Below are 19,665 nucleotides of genomic sequence, written 5' to 3'. Positions count from 1 at the left end.
GGGGGGGTGGAGGAGTGGCGTTGCTGATCAAAAATCGCTGGAATTTTGATGAGCTGGAGAGAGGAGATAGCGGAGAAGAAAGTGATTACATAGTGGAAACACTTCACTCTGGAGGTCCCAAGGTGGTAATAGCAGTGATGTATAACCCACCACAGAACAGCAGGAGGCCAAGGCAAGAGTACGACGAGAGCAATAGAGCGATGGTTGACACACTGGCTAGAGTGGCCAGAAGAGCTCATGCATGCAGTGCAAAGCTCCTGATCATGGGTGACTTTAACCACAAGGAGATCGATTGGGAGAACTTGGACCCACATGGGGGCCAAGATACATGGAGGGCTAAGATGATGGAGGTGGTACTGGAGAACTTCATGTACCAACACGTAAGGGACACTACAAGAGAGAGAGGAGAGGATGAACCAGCAAGGCTGGACTTAGTATTCACCTTCAGTAGTGCAGATATCGAGGACATCACATATGAAAGACCCCTTGGGGCCAGTGACCATGTGGTTTTAAGCTTCGAATACACAGTAGAGCTACAAGTGGAGGGAGAAGCAGGAAGGCCAGGACGAATGAAGCCAAACTACAAGAAAGGGGACTACACAGGAATGAGGAACTACCTGAACGGGGTTCAGTGGGACAGAGAACTGGCAGGGAAGCCAGTTAATGAGATGATGGAATATGTAGCAACAAAATGCAAGGAGGCTGAGGAGAGGTTTGTACCCAAGGGTAACAGGAGTAATGAAAAAGCCAGGATGAGCCCATGGTTTACCCAAAGGTGCAGGGAGGCGAAAACCAAGTGTGCTAGGGAATGGAAGAAATATAGAAGGCAAAGGACCCAGGAGAATAAGGAGAACAGTCGTAGAGCCAGAAACGAATATGCACAGATAAGAAGGGAGGCCCAAAGACAATATGAAAATGACATAGCAGCGAAAGCCAAATCTGACCCGAAACTGTTGTACAGCCACATCAGGAGGAAAACAACAGTCAAGGACCAGGTAATCAGGCTAAGGAAGGAAGGAGGAGAGACAACAGGAAATGACCGTGAAGTATGTGAAGAACTCAACAAGAGATTCAAAGAAGTGTTCACAGAGGAGACAGAAGGGACTCCAGAAAGACGGAGAGGTGGGGCACACCACCAAGTGCTGGACACAGTGCACACAACCGAGGAAGAAGTGAAGAGGCTTCTGAGTGAGCTAGATACCTCAAAGGCAATGGGGCCAGATAACATCTCCCCATGGGTATTGAGAGAGGGAGCAGAGGCGCTATGTGTACCCCTAACAACAATATTCAATACATCTATCGAAACAGGGAGATTGCCTGAGGCATGGAAGACAGCAAATGTAGTCCCAATCTTTAAAAAAGGAGACAGACATGAAGCGTTAAACTACAGACCAGTGTCACTGACATGTATAGTATGCAAAATCATGGAGAAGATTATCAGGAGAAGAGTGGTGGAACACCTAGAAAGGAATGATCTCATCAACAGCAGCCAGCATGGTTTCAGGGACGGGAAATCCTGTGTCACAAACCTACTGGAGTTCTATGACATGGTGACAGCAGTAAGACAAGAGAGAGAGGGGTGGGTGGATTGCATTTTCTTGGACTGCAAGAAGGCGTTTGACACAGTTCCCCACAAGAGATTGGTGCAAAAACTGGAGGACCAAGCAGGGATAACAGGGAAGGCACTACAATGGATCAGGGAATACTTGTCAGGAAGACAGCAGCGAGTCATGGTACGTGGCGAGGTGTCAGAGTGGGCACCTGTGACCAGCGGGGTCCCGCAGGGGTCAGTCCTAGGACCAGTGCTGTTTCTGGTATTTGTGAACGACATGACGGAAGGAATAGACTCTGAGGTGTCCCTGTTTGCAGATGACGTGAAGTTGATGAGAAGAATACACTCGATCGAAGACCAGGCAGAACTACAAAGGGATCTGGACAGGCTGCAGACCTGGTCCAGCAATTGGCTCCTGGAGTTCAATCCCACCAAGTGCAAAGTCATGAAGATTGGGGAAGGGCAAAGAAGGCCGCAGACGGAGTACAGTCTAGGGGGTCAGAGACTACAAACCTCACTCAAGGAAAAAGATCTTGGGGTGAGTATAACACCAGGCACATCTCCTGAAGCGCACATCAACCAAATAACTGCTGCAGCATATGGGCGCCTAGCAAACCTCAGAACAGCATTCCGACATCTTAATAAGGAATCGTTCAGGACCCTGTACACCGTATACGTTAGGCCCATATTGGAGTATGCGGCACCAGTTTGGAACCCACACCTAGCCAAGCACGTAAAGAAACTAGAGAAAGTGCAAAGGTTTGCAACAAGACTAGTCCCAGAGCTAAGAGGTATGTCCTACGAGGAGAGGTTAAGGGAAATCAACCTGACGACACTGGAGGACAGGAGAGATAGGGGGGACATGATAACGACATACAAAATACTGAGGGGAATTGACAAGGTGGACAAAGACAGGATGTTCCAGAGTTTGGACACAGTAACAAGGGGACACAGTTGGAAGCTAAAGACACAGATGAATCACAGGGATGTTAGGAAGTATTTCTTCAGCCACAGAGTAGTCAGTAAGTGGAATAGTTTGGGAAGCGATGTAGTGGAGGCAGGATCCATACATAGCTTTAAGCAGAAGTATGATAAAGCTCACGGCTCGGGGAGAGTGACCTAGTAGCGATCAGTGAAGAGGCGGGGCCAGGAGCTCGGACTCGACCCCCGCAACCTCAACTAGGTGAGTAACTAGGTGAGTACACACACACACACACACACACACCAAAGAAGCATAGGCCAAGTGTATATCAGCATGTGTCTTTGACAAGTGTTAAGCAACTAACAAAAGATGTACCTCAGATTCCAACGACCAAGTTAGAGTGTAGGTGAACTGGGGCGTTAATGACTCTAGTGTATAATATGTTCTTGGGTAAGTTTAGAGTATAGTGAAACACCATGACCAGTAAGTCAACAAAACACTTATGAACTAATTTTTTAGGGAAAAAAATATCCCCTCAGCAATTAATTACAGATAGACAAGTTTTGACGTATGAACCCTGAAATATGTCTTAAACCTAACACAGGTATAATAGACTATATAAACTGCACACGACAACACAACAACAATATAAGAGAATCCTAGAATAAAACAGTAGTTACAATAGACAATAGCTGACAAGGAACATAAATCTAGACAGGACACGTATCATTCTTAATATCACATATGGTTATATGGATCGACTGTCTACAAGGGAATGTAAGCTACTGATGTCATAAATCTGTTGATACTAAGCCAATTATAATTTTTAAACCTAGTAAAAATGAAAGATGACCTTCCCAGACACATCTACTTGTGTTATGTGCTACATCAAACTTGTGATCTCGTCACACAGTAAAGACTGCTGGCGACCTTCGTCTCTGTGGTATGCCAGACACGACAAACACAGATACGCATTATCAAAGATTCGTATGTTATAATATTTATCGAAGCTGGAAATTAAAAAAAAAAACGCAGTGGGGGTAAAACAAAACATATATGTTAGTACCCATCGAGAGTCTGAGGGATAACCATCTTACGAATCTTTGAAAATCCACAGACAGTAACGCTGGCGTATTCTCAACAAATGACGGATGTTCGTGTATTTACGGATATTAGAGCCAGCCGAGACTAAACTTCCTTTTAAGTGGACTGTTGAGGCAACTTTTCTGAAGCATGAAGTGCTCGAGGACATGATAGAAGTGGTGGCGGACGGAGGTGAGTGGATACGTCACGTCAGCGTACACCTACAGGAGTATAAAAGGTAGTGTAAAACTTGCGTGTGGTGAGCGACCTCTGCTACTGTGTACTCTTCCCATAACTATGTAAATACATTCATTAACTGCAGGGTTATTAACTCTTATATTTATTTATTTATTTATATCGAAGAAAATATAAGTTAATTAAAAATATTTTAAACTTAATGTCGAAAAGCTATGCAAAAAATAAGTAAAGTATATAACAGTAAAAACAAATGAAAAGTGAACTGAAATAAAGAATACAAGAATACACTAGATTATATTGATGAAGAAATAAAGAATAGAAATATACACTACATTATATTAATGAGGCAATAAATGAGAAGAAGAGAGAAGTGAGTATAACAGCTGATGATGGGACTCACACTACTCACAATACTACCTAAATATTTATTATTTATTATAAGAAGATATATCTACTTACCATTTACATTTTTAATAAATTATTTATTTGTAAAGGTTAAGCAATGTATTTGTTTTTATTCAATAAATGAATCAGCTTAAAAAAACAACAAACTTTACGTATAATAATCAACTAATTTGAAAAAATAAGACAATTATAATTTACAAAATTATAATTTATCTTGGTGGACCCAGACGACTGTGTGAGGATGGTGGGGAGGAGGGGAGTGTGAGGATGGTGGGGAGGAGGGGAGTGTGAGGATGGTGGGGAGGAGGGGAGTGTGAGGATAGTGGGGAGGAGGGGAGTGTGAGGATAGTGGGGAGGAGGGGAGTGTGAGGATGGTGGGGAGGAGGGGAGTGTGAGGATGGTGGGGAGTAGGGGAGTGTGAGGATGGTGGGGAGGAGGGGAGTGTGAGGATAGTGGGGAGGAAGGGATGGGGTGGGGATGGTGGGGAGGGGGACTCTTTAGATAATTTATAAAATAACATACACTTGATGGAAGGCGAAGAGAACACCCGAGGCAACTAATATAAACACAGTCAACTCTAGCCAGTCTCTGGGGAGTTGCTTCAGGTGTTGTGCAGACCAACGGCTGGTTAACACGCAGTCTGCATCACAACTCAGGTTTACTCTATGTATTCACGCTCACTACGTTAACAATGTTATTACTTAGACTTGATTTGGTTTGTTTGTTAGGTTATGTTAACTTTAGTATAATTTGATTACATTTAGTTTGTAGGTCCGTATTTCCTATACTGATGTACTGTGAGAGTACTGTTGTACCACTGTAACTTCAAGTATTTAATGTGATTCTTTGTCCAGCTCTCAGTAGATCATAAGGAGGACATTAATTAAGGCTTATGAAGCCTTTCTCACTGACTTACTATCATGCCAAGCTGCTGGGGAAATTCTTGTAGAAAGACTGACATATGACTTATGCTCCACTGACGTCTTCATTAAGCAAAAAGCCAGATGGCACAAGAAGTGCGGGTAGAATTTCCGAAAGGACAGATTGCAGTATTTTCTGCCTTCGAGTTCAACCTAAGAAACAAGTCACAAGAATGGCAAGATGAGCCGGGGTGCCAGGAGCTGTAATTCCGAAGTTATACTTGTTTTGTAATAAATAGGGGGCCTGATAAATTAGACACATGTGCAAATCTTGGGAATCTTTACTGAGGAAACGTTTCGCCACACAGTGGCTTCATCAGTCTATACAAAGAAGAATCTTGAAAAACAGGAGGAGAATGAGGAAATCAGTCCCTCAACCTTGAGTCGATGTGGTCAGTCCATTAATCTTGAATAGATACCCAAGATTTGCACGTGTGTCTAATTTATCAACGTGTCGGTTCTCTGAACTATTCATCTACAAATAGGGAGCCTAGAATCGACCCCTCCATGATTTCTAACTCAGTCTTACTGTGATTCCTCACACATTGAAACATTAAATGATGAATCATTCATGACTGTATCTTATTTGGTTACTACGATATGTATCACAACGGGAGCATGCAATTTTCATAGGCCTACAGGGTTTCATGGAAGGGGGGGGAGTACCCTGGAATTTTGTTTTGCCTTGCTTTGAGATCGAACAGATTCATGACCCAAAGAATCTGGAAAATACCCCGGAGGAGGGGGGGGGGAGGGGACTATAACCTGCCGTCTGATTGACGACACAAGTGAATCAGTCACGTCCATTAAACTGTTGCACCTCTCACCAGGCACCTGTATGAAAGTCACTATCCTCAAGCATCTGCTCTACATAGATCATGGCTAAGGGAGTCGAACACTTTCTATCTAGGCTATGGAAATCAACACCTTCCATCAAGGTTAATTAGAATTATCTCTCCACGTCTTCCGTTGTTTCCAGTATAAGAGTCACCTCTATATTCGACTGGAAAAGTGCGACGCGCAGGCGAAGGTTTGGTTAACAAGGTGTTCCACAAGTATCTTACTTATGACATGTGTGCGCTTCTTGCGGTCACAGCAGAAGTGGTCACTCATCATGACTGTTGTGCCGCATCACCAGCTTACAGAAGCTTCGCGTGCCACACACTTTATGCATGTAAAAATTTAAATATTTAATAATAGCTTAAATTCATGTTTTCTATTTATACATTGGAAATATTGATGAAAATGCAAGCAGTACTTTCAGTATTAAAGTCCTGTGTTGCCTCATTTTCTTACAGTGCAGATTACTGCTGCAAGTTGTCCATCACTCGTAGCACATCTAAGCTTTGACTTGTCTACTTTCATCATAAAAAATATCAATTTTTAAAGTGACGGACGAGTAAGCCATCTGAAGGCTTCGGTCAGATGACCAAAAGCTGCAGTAGCGGGCCATCATAAACTAAGACCCTCGTCAGGAACCACTTGTCCTGTTTTCTGATGAATTTTACCTAACTTGATCTAGTTTTCATTAAAAAAAATGTCTAGTCACATTTATTTGACTCTAATAATTCAAAAGCTCATTAAGCATAATTTTTTAATTTTGGAAATGGCTACAAAATCAATGAATCACATTACAGGTGCTCGTTATAATCAGTAAAGTTGAAATGTGAGGTGACACCTTATTTTCTGCCTGACCACATACAAGAAGTAATTTTTTGTCATAAATGTCCTTTCTTTGTAGTTTTTAATTGAGTTCGTTGATGTGATCCATCGTATCAACGATGATGCGAGATCAGCCAAGTCACAGCATTCACCTGCACTAAATTAAACTATATTACACATCTAACCTAAAAGACAATATTAAGTACGTCAAGCGCTGCTGTCAGGTCCTAATGCTACGTCACTACACAACACCCGCTCCGTCACTGCATAAGACTCGCTTCACATTACAACAGCATCAAATAAATATGAATCCTTTCTTAAATTCGAAGCGCTGTAAATATTCCTAAAATACTAGACACATCCTGCCCAACACTGGTTAGCTACATCTTGGGAGGAATTAACTGGCTAGCAAGGTCGTCTTACAACACTACTAACAAAGACTTAGAACCAGTGTCATTACTCGACGTCACATGGTATCTTCAACTGGAATAAGTAAGAAAAATATACTTCTGCTATAAGAAGATGTATCTGCGGTTTGTGATCTTACAGGTTAAGGCTGCAATACAAGATTATATAGTTTGGGTGATCTCCGCCTGTCGTATAGTAAGAGGACATGAGTTACGTTCTGTATACAGCTTCATCATGACTTGATACAGTTTTACGTAGAAAGAAACGTTGGTACTTGTATTTTTGTCGGATGTGTGATGTGGATGTGTTGATGTGGGAGAGTGTATGTAGCAGACGTAACCTACCACATGAGTGAAGTAGGACTCCTGGGAGATGAGGGCGTGTGCCATGAGAAAGGCGTGGTGCGCGGCTGGATCCCGGGTGCCATGGGCCAGCAGGACGCGGTTGGCACCTAGATGAGGTGCCAGACGGGTCAGGTCACTGTCCTCATAACGACGCCCCGACCCCTCACTCTCAGCTGACCCCAGCTGACGCTCTGCCCAGAACGAACCTATTGCAGGAAGGTGTTAGCAGGGTATAACTCGAAATATGCATTTCCATTTTAGATTAGTTACAACAATTTATACATTCTAGGTCTAACAGCCTACTATTAGTTACTGTAATGTTAACACTGTTAGTTTACAGAAGAACGGAAAATATTTTATCGTATATTTAACAAAGTATATGGAATAGGTAGTAAGTTACTAAATGCTGTAAAGAGTTTTTATGAGGATAGTGAGGCTCAGGTTAGGGTATGTAGAAGAGAGGGAGAATACTTCCCGGTAAAAGTAGGTCTTAGACAGGGATGTGTAATGTCACCATGGTTGTTTAATATATTTAAAGATGGGGTTGTAAAAGAAGTAAATGCTAGGGTGTTCGGGAGAGGGGTGGGATTAAATTATGGGGAATCAAATTCAAAATGGGAAATGACACAGTTACTTTTTGCTGATGATACTGTGCTTATGGGAGATTCTAAAGAAAAATTGCAAAGGTTAGTGGACGAGTTTGGGAGTGTGTGTAAAGGTAGAAAGTTGAAAGTGAACATAGAAAAGAGTAAGGTGATGAGGTTATCAAATGATTTAGATAAAGAAAAATTGGATATCAAATTAGAGAGGAGGAGTATGGAAGAAGTGAATGTTTTCAGATATTTGGGAATTGACGTGTCAGCGGATGGATTTATGAAGGATGAGGTTAATCATAGAATTGATGAAGGAAAAAGGCGAGTGGTGCGTTGAGGTATATGTGGAGACAAAAAACGTTATCTATAGAGGCAAAGAAGGGAATATATGAAAGTATAGTAGTACCAACACTCTTATATGGATGTGAAGCTTGGGTGGTAAATGCAGCAGCGAGGAGACGGTTGGAGGCAGTGGAGATGTCCTGTCTAAGGGCAATGTGTGGTGTAAATATTATGCAGAAAATTCGGAGTGTGGAAATTAGGAGAAGGTGTGGAGTTAATAAAAGTATTAGTCAGAGGGCAGAAGAGGGGTTGTTGAGGTGGTTTTGTCATTTAGAGAGAATGGATCAAAGTAGAATGACATGGAGAGCATATAAATCTGTAGGGGAAGGAAGGCGGGGTAGGGGTCGTCCTCGAAAAGGTTGGAGGGAGGGGGTAAAGGAGGTTTTGTGGGCGAGGGGCTTGGACTTCCAGCAGGCGTGCATGAGCGTGTTAGATAGGAGTGAATGGAGCCGAATGGTATTTGGGACCTGACGTGCTGTTGGAATGTGAGCAGGGTAACATTTAGTGAAGGGATTCAAGGAAACCGGTTATTTTTAAATAGCCAGACTTGAGTCCTGGAAATGGGAAGTACAATGCCTGCACTCTAAAGGAGGGGTTTGGGATATTGGCAGTTTGGAGGGATATGTTGTGTATCTTTATAAATGTTTCTAAACTGTTGTATCTGAGCACCTCTGCAAAAACAGTGATTATGTGTGAGTGAGGTGAAAGTGTTGAATGATGAAAGCATTTTCTTTTTGGGGATTTTCTTTCTTTTTTGGTCACCCTGCCTTGGTGGGAGACGGCCGACTTGTTAAAAAAAATTAACAAAATTCATATTGATGGAGGCACTGTCCTAGGAAGAGGCAGGTGCGGATAATATGTACAATCTGTTAATATTAGAAAAAAATTTTGATGCATATAAAATTATATGGAAGAAATCACAATAAAAAGCGTGATTGCGAATATGAAAAAGATACCAAAGTGAAAATAGGAATTAAAACCTGAACGCTTTCATGTACTTACACACATCCTCTGAAGATGTGTAAGCACATGAAAGTGCTCAAGTTTTATTTACTATTTTCACAATAGTATTTTTTTCATAAAAGAATATATAACGATCAGTTAAGGCTCTCCAATGTAATATATATATATATATATATATATATATATATATATATATATATATATATATATATATATATATATATATATATATATATATATATATATGTCGTGCCGAATATGTAAAACTGGTCAATTAGCAAGAGCTCATTTAAAATTAAGTCTTTTCTAAAATTTTCTCTTATACGTTTAAAGATATATTTTTTTCATTAATGTTAATGTAAAAAATTTTAATTTTGCTCCAAAAGAATCTTAGAAAACTTACCTAACCTTATTATAACAAGAACAATTTATTTTAGCCTAACCCAACTAAATATATTTTAGATTTGTTTACAATAATTTAATACTAAACAACCACAGTGAAATATATTTTTTTCGTTAGGTTCAGAATGGCTTTGGCGAAATTATTGCATACACAAATTTTCACTTGTCCTATATGGCAAGATGAGCGTTGCTATTTAAGCCAAGATCGCAAGTTCTGTCTATTCGGCACGACATATATATATATATATATATATATATATATATATATATATATATATATATATATATATATATATATATATATATACAGTATGATAATTCTGTACTGCGTCTGGACGAAGCTGACTGCTCCGTGGTAGTATTTTCTTCGTCAGGTGAAATATCTCCTGAAGCTGTTCTTGGTCATATGATGACCTACTCGCTGGCTAAGCAACTACTGGAGTACTGTATCATGCTGGGTATCACCCCACTTAAAACAATAACAATTCACATTGTATCCTACTTGTACACAGGTCTGGGTGAATATTTCACTGACCATGGGCACGCCAGTCGACCACTGGGTTGACTGCAGCTACACACTTCAGCAAGTCAGGGGCCAGGGCAGCAGCATCCAGGGCTAGTGAGGCTCCAGAACCCCAACCCCACACACCAACGTTCACTCTGTCCAGGAAGGTGAACTGACTCAGCATCTTCCTGTAAAACAAACATGCCATGCTAACACTAACTGAAATATAATTTTCAGTATTTTCTAAATGTTCATGAGGAAATATATATAGTTGCAAAATTTTTAGCATCATCTAGGAAAGTTACTAATATTGGTCTAATTATCAACTGTAGATAAATACATATTATTATCAACACACAATTTTAATTCTCCTCTTGAAACTTAACATGTAATGTAAACTTGGTCAGCAATACAACAATGCAATACAAGCATTCGTAAAATTGATGAATTAGACACACGTGCAACATCTGAGTTTCTTTCTTTGCAGACGTTTCGCCATCCAGTGGCTTTATCAACACAAATTCAAGAACATAATGGGAAGAGAGTAAAAAAAATCAAGAGGATATAATGAGTGTCTGAGCCTCGGAGTTGGTGAGGAGCACCACGCTACGGTGCTTTTCTTTTGTACATAGTTCTACAGTCTTCCCATTATGTTCTTGAACATATTGACTCCAGGCTCAGGGACTGATTACCTCCAACTCCTACACATCTTCCACCTTTCTCTGCATCGGACTGAAGAAGCCACTGTATGGCAAACGTTTTTAGACTAAGGATACCCAAATGTTACACAAGTGTCTCATCAATTTCTCGGTTTTCTAAATCGTTTAATCACAACCTTCTCTTTCTAGTTTATCTTGAAAATAGTGTGTACAGCCTGGCTCACCAGAGACCGAGTCGCTACTAGAAGACGAAGGATCGAGCCTCCCATACCGTGTGAGCAAAATCAGTTCCATACAATGCAATGTCTGGAACTGATCAAGTGGAACTTCAAGAGCACATAAGTTCCCTCATCTTCTAATAACATGTTCACTTTTCCACCATAATCTACCTTGTCCATAATTACTATCGCATTTGTTTTGTCTCTTTCGTAAAGTCCAGGATCTTTACTTAATTCATGGTATAACTTAACGAATCTTTGAGGACAATTATGTTGTGGAGGTCTGAGCTCAGACCTCCACAACACAATCGTTCTCTAAGTAAAATTATACCACGAATTAAGGAAAGATCTTGGACTTTACGAAAGAGACAAAACAAATGCGATAGTAATTATGGACAAGGTAGATTATGGTGGAAAAATGAACATGTTATTAGAAGATGAGGGAACTTAGGTGCTCTTGAAGAGCTTTAGTGTTGAGAAGCAACTCACTGTATAACTCTGGACTGGTACTTTGCCAGGGTGTGTGTGGAGGCTCTGGTGGAGGGGTCGCCGCCCCACAGCTCCACCTTGGCGTGTACTACCTGGTGACCTGACGACAGGTACTCCTTCCACCCGAGGTGCCACAGTCGCTCCTCCACATTCTGCTCCCCTGGTCCGATCCTGTACAAACATACACACAAATCAAAGAAAACCTGGAGTTTACCTGGAGAGAGTTCCGGGGGTCAACGCCCCCGCGGCCCGGTCTGTTTGTAAATGATGATATAGTGGAAGGTTGATATTATATTTATCTGTGTTTACCATTTCGTTTTTTCTCTCCTCTTCTATAATCCCTTTTAAGTTTTTGTTTTTTCCTGCACTGTATAGTCTCACTGTTCTAATATATATGGCCTGGTGGCTAACGCTTTCGCTTCACACGGCGAGGGCCTGGGTTCGATTTCCAGCCAGAGTAGAAACACTGGGGGTGTTTCTTTACACCAGTAAAATGGGTACCTGGGTGTTAGTCGACTGGTGTGGGTCGCATCCTGGGACACTGACCTAATTTGCCCGAAATGCTGAGTATAACAAGCGGCTTTCTATATAGTAGTATGTCACTGATGTCAGCTAGGACTGTATACCTTGTACATGTACTTGTAGTAAATAAAGATATTATTATTATTATTATTATTATTATTATTATTATTATTTCACAATGCTGAAGGTTCAAACCAACAAACTCCGACAAGAAACCCTAACGAAGACCATCGAGAACGTCATGACGAATTCTACAAGTGGTGTAATGCTACCTGGCGAATTTGAGTCGACTACTCGGAGCATCACTACGGACGACGCCAAGGAAGGTAAAAACATTGTTGTTGTTGGGGATAGTCAGATTAGGTACATGGATAGGGCATTCTGTTTGAAGGATAGGAGTAGGAGGCAGAGAGTGTGTTTTCCTGGGGCTGGGATGAAGGATATTGTTAGCCGTCTGGATGACATCATGAGAGGTAATGGGAGCAATCCTATTATCTGTCTCAGTGCTGGAGGCAACGATGTTGGCAGACGTAGGAGTGAGGACCTGATTAGCAGGTATAGGTCAGCAATAGAGATAATTAGGAAGAAGGGTGGGAAACCTGTCATATGTGGCATTTTGCCAAGGAGAGGAGTTGGAAATGAATGGTTGTCCAGAGCAATTGGTGTCAATTGCTGGTTGGACAAATACTGTAAGGAAAATGCGGTAACATTCATTGACAACTGGGACCTCTTCTATGGCAGAAATGACATGTATGCCAGGGATGGGGTTCACTTGTCTAGGTGTGGGGTGGGAGCACTGGCCAACGCAGTGGAGGGAGCTGTTAGGTCTTTAAACTAGGAATAGTTAGTGGTATGGGTTTCTGCGGGAAAACTGTGAAGTCTCAGGGTAGTAATATGAGTACTAGGAGAACTAGTAATAGGCAAAATGAGGTGGATATCGGAAGGCCAGTGGCACTAATTGACAAGGACAGTAATAGGTTTAGTGGAATAACAGAAAGGAGCAGGAATGATAAAGAGAAAGGAGGGTCCTTAAGTATATATTACACAAATAGTCGCAGTGCTAGGAATAAGATGGACGAGTTGAGACTAGTTGCTAGTGCAGGTAACATAGATGTATTTGCCATTACCGAGACGTGGTTTAATTCAAAAAGTCGGGACATGCCTGCAGAATGTCACATTCAGGGTTTCAAATTGTTCCAAGTAGATAGAAGTATCGGGAAGGGGGGTGGGGTGGCATTGTATGTCCGAGATCGCTTGAACTGTTGCATTAAAACGGGTATTAAGTCTGAAGTAACACATACAGAGTCTGTTTGGATAGAATTTTCAGAGGGGCATGAAAAATTAACTTTAGGTGTGATATACCGTCCCCCAAATTTAGATAGGGACCAGGGAAGACTACTATGGGAGGAAATTGTTAGGGCCACAAGGCACGATAATGTAGTAATTCTAGGAGACTTTAACTTTAGTCATATTGATTGGAAGTTCTTGACTGGGAATTTAGAATCATACGACTTCTTAGAAGTAGTTCAGGATTGTTTTCTGAAGCAGTTTGTGACAGAACCTACAAGGGGTAATAACCTGCTTGACTTAGTTCTGGCAAACAATGAATCCCTTGTTAATAATTTAGAAGTTTCAGAAGAACTGGGTGCTAGCGACCACAAATCAATTACATTTAGAATTGAATGGAAGTATGATAGTAGGGATAACTCAGTAACAGTCCCAGATTTTCGCTTAGCAGATTACGATGGGCTTAGAGAACACTTATCATCTGTTGACTGGGGTAACGAAGAGAGCTATCAATATGACAGTTTTCTGAACACAATACATGCTGCTCAAAGAACATTTATCCCTTATAAAGAAATTAGATCAAATAGAAATGACCCAAAATGGATGAATAATAGGCTGAAATATCTACTAGGGCATAAGAAAGGAATTTATAGGCGTATCAAAAGAGGCGAGGGTCATCTTATGAATCAGTATATTGACACTAAGAGGGACATTAAAAAGGGGATAAGAAAAGCTAAAAGGGACTATGAAATTAAAGTTGCTAGGGATTCTAAAACTAACCCAAAAAGTTTTTTCCAGGTATATAGAACAAAAGTCAGAGATAAGATAGGTCCCCTTAAAAATAACTATGGGCATCTTACTGACAAAGAGAATGAAATGTGCTCGATTTTAAATAATTATTTTCTCTCGGTTTTTACTCAGGAAGACACTAGTAGTGTTCCGGTAATTAATTTTTATAGTGGGCCAGAAGAAGATAAATTATGTAACATCATAGTCACTAGTGAAATGGTTGTGAAGCAGATAGACCGACTGAAGCAAAATAAGTCACCGGGTCCTGATGAGGTTTTTTCAAGGGTTCTAAAGGAATGCAAAATGGAAGTCTGTGAACCATTAACTAATATTTTTAATTTATCTCTTCAAACAGGTGTAGTGTCTGATATGTGGAAGATGGCTAATGTAATTCCTATTTTTAAAACAGGGGACAAGTCGTTACCGTCAAATTACCGCCCAATAAGCCTGACCTCAATTGTAGGCAAATTACTAGAGTCAATTATAGCTCAAATTATAAGAAGCCATCTCGATAAGCATAGCTTGATTAATGATACTCAGCATGGGTTCACAAGAGGCCGGTCTTGTCTAACTAATTTATTAACTTTTTTCAGTAAAGCTTTTGAGGCTGTTGACCACGATAAAGAATTTGATATTATTTACTTAGATTTTAGTAAGGCATTTGATAGAGTTCCGCACCAAAGACTGTTGAAGAAAGTAGCAGCTCATGGCATTGGGGGAAGAGTGCTCTCGTGGATCGAATCATGGCTCACAGACAGGAAGCAGAGAGTGTCCATAAATGGGGTTAAATCCGAGTGGGGATCAGTAACAAGTGGCGTTCCACAGGGATCAGTCTTGGGCCCGTTGTTGTTTATAATATATATCAATGATCTTGATGAAGGAATTACTAGTGATATGAGCAAATTCGCCGATGACACGAAGATAGGTAGGATAATTGATTCAAACGTAGATGTTAGGGAACTTCAGGAGGATTTAGACAAACTCTACTCTTGGTCAGAAAAGTGGCAGATGCAGTTCAATGTAGATAAATGCAAGGTTCTGAAGCTCGGAAGTGTCCATAACCCTAGCACTTATAAGTTAAATAATGTAGAACTTAGCCATACAGATTGCGAAAAGGACTTGGGGGTTATGGTAAGCAGCAACCTTAAACCAAGACAGCAATGCCTAAGCGTACGTAATAAGGCAAATAGATTACTGGGATTTATATCAAGAAGTGTAAGCAACAGAAGTCCAGAGGTCATACTGCAGCTTTATACATCATTAGTAAGGCCTCACCTAGATTATGCAGCTCAATTCTGGTCTCCATATTACAGAATGGACATAAATTCGTTAGAAAACATTCAGCGTAGGATGACTAAATTAATACATAGCATTAGAAATCTTCCTTATGAAGAAAGATTGAAGACTCTTAAGTTACATTCACTTGTTAGACGAAGAATGAGGGGAGACCTGATCGAAGTGTATAAGTGGAAGATAGGTATTAATAAAGGGGATATTAACAAGATCTTGAGGATATCTCTCCAAGAGAGAACCCGCAGTAATGGATTTAAATTAGATAAGTTTAGATTTAGAAAGGACATAGGAAAGTATTAGTTTGGAAATAGGGTAGTTGATGAGTGGAACAGTCTACCTAGTTGGGTTATTGAGGCTAGGACTTTGGGTAGTTTCAAATTTAGGTTGGATAAGTACATGAATGGGAGGGGTTGGATTTGAGTGGGACTTGCACATCAGAGCTTATTTCTTGGGTAGCATTGAAAATTGGGTTGGTCAAATGTTTGTTAGTGGGATGAATTGTAAAGGACCTGCCTAGTATGGGCCAACAGGCCTGCTGCAGTGTTCCTCCTTTCTTATGTTCTTATGAAAGAGAATGTACTTGGCCAAATGGCCGAAGTTTTCACAGTATTACTGATACACGTCTCACGTTTTTATACGTAAAATATGTATAAAATCTACAGAAACTGAGTAAGAGAACTGCGATCTCAAAAATAAGACCCATCGCCTGTCAGGATAATTAAGGTGGTAATTAAGGTATTTATAGTAGCCAGTAAGGAGGATATTATTAGTGGAAAATATTAATTTTACCAGACTAAATAATGTGAGATAACTAATTAACGAACTAACACACTTATTCCATGATAACAACGCACTAGGATGGTGTGTACGTGAGACGCCTCACATGTCATGCTGCCTAAATCATCAATAGGCAGCCAACACGAAATTAACTAAGTGATCAATATAAAATCCAGGATTTGTAGATTTTTTTAATAACTAAAATAATTTAAACTGTTACATGTTAAAATAATGAATAACTATACAGAACACTGAATTAAAAGAATGGCTAACTACTTAGTGAATATGAACATACAATATTAAGAATCGACGTCAGACAAACTGAAATTAAATTAGTGAATAAACGCTTTAAGGTTTAATGAAGGAAAGTCAGGAGAGTGAGGATAGTCCACATTCGACTGCCAGCAGGAATACATCATCCTGTGTCGTCTGCCACGGATGGTCAGTTATCGGGAGAATTACCTGACTGACGCCGAGTTTAATGACGCATGAGTTCCTCTTGTATCATTAAACGTCCCATAACAACACTGGAGTTGTAACAGCACTTGTATCTGGACTCTGACTTAAAACGTCTCGTCTTCGTGGATGCAAGAAATAATAGAGCCAACAAGATTGAAGATAACACTGGACCTCATCTTCACTAACAATGATGATCTGATACAAAATATCACCATATCAAAAACAATATACTCAGATCACAACATAATAGAGGTCCAGACATGTATGTGCGGGGTCCCGGACCGACAAAATGTGATCAGTTACATAAGAACATAAGAAAGAAGGAACACTGCAGCACGCCCACTGGCCCATGCAAGGCAGGTCCAAGTCTCCTACCGGCTTAAGCCAATGCCCCAACCTAGTCAGGTCAGGTCACATTCACTTAAGGAAGGAACACGAAAACTGTAGCACAAGCTAGTCAGGTCCAACTCACACCCACCCAAACCCACTCATATATTTATCTAACCTATTTTTAAAACTACACAACGTTTTAGCCTCAATAACTGTACTCGGGAGTTTGTTCCACTCATTCACAACTCTATTACCAAACCAGTGCTTTCCTATATCCTTCCTGAATCTGAATTTTTCCAACTTAAAACCATTGCTGCGAGTCCTGTCTAGGCTACATATTTTCAGCACGCTATTTACATCCCTTTATTTATTCCTGTCTTCCATTTATACACCTCAATCATATCCCCCCTAATTCTACGCCTTTCTAGAGTGTGCAGATTCAGGGACCTCAGTCTATCCTCATAGGGAAGATTTCTGATACTTGGGATCAACTTTGTCATCCTCCTTTGTATGTTTTCCAGAGCATTTATATCCATTCTATAATACGGTGACCAAAACTGTGCAGCATAATCTAAATGAGGTCTAACCAAGGATATATAGAGTTAAAGAACAACCTGAGGACTCCTATTATTTATGCTTCTTGATATGAAGCCAAGGATTCTGTTAGCTTTATTGCGAACACTTATGCACTGTTGTCTTGGTTTCAGATTACTACTAACCAGAACTCCTAAATCTTTTTCAAAATCCGTAATATTAAGATCGACATTATTTAGTTTATATGTTACATGGTTATTTTCCTGTCCAACATTTAGAACTTTGCATTTGTCTATATTGAACTGCATCTGCCACTTCTCCGACCACTGCATCAGTCTATTCAAATCTTCCTGGAGTGCTCTAATGTCCACGTCAGAATGAATTCGACAGCCTATTTTGGTGTTATCGGCAAACTTGCCGATGTCGCTCTTTATGCCCTCATCAATGTCGTTTATGTAGATTGTGAACAACAGGGGGCCGAACACTGACCCCTGTGGAACACCGCTCGTGACGCTTCCCCACTCTGATTTCTCCCCATTTATGCAAACTCTCTGCTGCCTATTTGTCAACGATGCCTATATCCAGGAAAAAAATTCTCCTCCTATTCCATGTGCATTAATTTTCCTCAATAGTCTCTGATGTGGGACCCTGTCAAAAGCCTTACTGAAGTCCATATACACAGTATTATATTCATTACCATGATCTATCTCCTCAAATACCTTAGTGAAAAAAGTTAATAAATTCGTAAGGCAGGAACGCCCTTTTGTAAAACCATGCTGAGATTCGTTGATTAATTTGTGCTTTTCAAGGTGGCTACGAACTGCCTCGGCAATTATTGATTCCATAAATTTTCCCACAATGGAAGTTAGGCTTACTGGTCTATAGTTCGAAGCTAAGGACCTGTCACCTGCTTTGTAAATAGGTATCACATTTGCCATTTTCCACTTATCTGGCACCATGCCAGTCTGTAGTGATATATTGAAAAGATTAGCCAGAGGTTTGCTAAGTTCCTCTTTACATTCCTTCAGAACCCTTGCATACAGTTCATCAGGGCCTGGGGATTTGTTGTTTTAATTTATCAATTTGCCTAAGAACCATGTCACTTGTGACCCTAATCGTGCACAGTTTATCATCCTGTTCTACATAATTTATTATTTCTGGAATATCGCTAGTATCTTCCTGAGTAAAAACTGAGAGGAAGTATGTGTTAAAAATTCTACATATTTCCTTATCACTGTCAGTGAGCTGACCCGAGGAACTTTTGAGTGGGCCTATCTTGTCCCTGATCTTACTTCTGTATACCTGAAAGAATCCTTTTGGGTTAGTCTTCGATTCTCTTGCAACTTTAACCTCATAATCTCTTTTTGCTTTTCTTATTCCCTTTTTTATTTCTCTCTTTAACTGAATATAATGATTTCTTAATTGCACCTCTCCTCTTTTGATTTGCCTATATATGCCTCTCTTTTGACCAATGAGATGTTTTAATCTATTGTTCATCAATTTAGGATCATTTTTGCTTGATTTGATTTCCTTATTTGGAACATAAGTTGTCTGAGCAGCTAGAACTATGCTCTGGAAAACGTCATATCGGCAACCATCACCACCTACCTGACCCTTAGTCAGGTCATTCCAGTTCAGCCCACCCAAGCAATTTTTCAGTCTTATGAAATCAGCCAAGCGGTAGTCAGGGACAGAGACTTTATTGCCATTATTAAGGGAATTCCATGATATATTAAAACTGAGTGATTTGTGATCACTTTCCCCGAGCTCATCATTAACCTCAAGATTATTAATTAGCGTTTCCCTGCTGGCAAGAACCAAGTCAAGCAGGTTATTTCCTCTAGTTGGCTCTGTCACAAACTGCTTTAAAAAACAATCCTGAATCGTATCAAGAAAGTCACTTGATTCTAAATTTCCTGTCAAATTGCTCCAGTCAATCTGTCTATAGTTGAAATCTCCCATTATCACAACATTTCCATATGTAGCGGCCTTACGAATTTCATCCCAAA

At 40.3% G+C, this 19,665-nt stretch overlaps 1 protein-coding gene across 2 annotated transcripts in view; it reads right to left on the bottom strand.

Annotated features, from left to right (window-relative positions):
- Nucleotides 1–19,665, bottom strand: part of LOC128705682 (prolyl endopeptidase FAP) — a 593,907-nt gene that overhangs the window by 21,937 nt on the left and 552,305 nt on the right. The window contains exons 15-18 of one of the 2 annotated variants that reach the window (XM_070083750.1): nucleotides 11,666–11,836; nucleotides 10,330–10,487; nucleotides 7,495–7,700; nucleotides 3,534–3,778 (exon numbers count right to left, since the gene is read on the bottom strand). In XM_070083750.1, the coding sequence (XP_069939851.1) occupies nucleotides 3,647–3,778; nucleotides 7,495–7,700; nucleotides 10,330–10,487; nucleotides 11,666–11,836 (667 nt within the window). In that variant the 3' untranslated portion in view covers nucleotides 3,534–3,646. Of the gene's footprint in view, nucleotides 1–3,533; nucleotides 3,779–7,494; nucleotides 7,701–10,329; nucleotides 10,488–11,665; nucleotides 11,837–19,665 lie in introns of those variants that run through there. The other variant, XM_070083751.1, reaches the window with a different exon arrangement.

Source organism: Cherax quadricarinatus, chromosome 10, assembly GCF_038502225.1.
Source record: "Cherax quadricarinatus isolate ZL_2023a chromosome 10, ASM3850222v1, whole genome shotgun sequence".
In the NCBI taxonomy this organism is placed as follows: domain Eukaryota; kingdom Metazoa; phylum Arthropoda; class Malacostraca; order Decapoda; family Parastacidae; genus Cherax; species Cherax quadricarinatus.
This window is presented reverse-complemented; position numbering and strand designations above follow the sequence as displayed.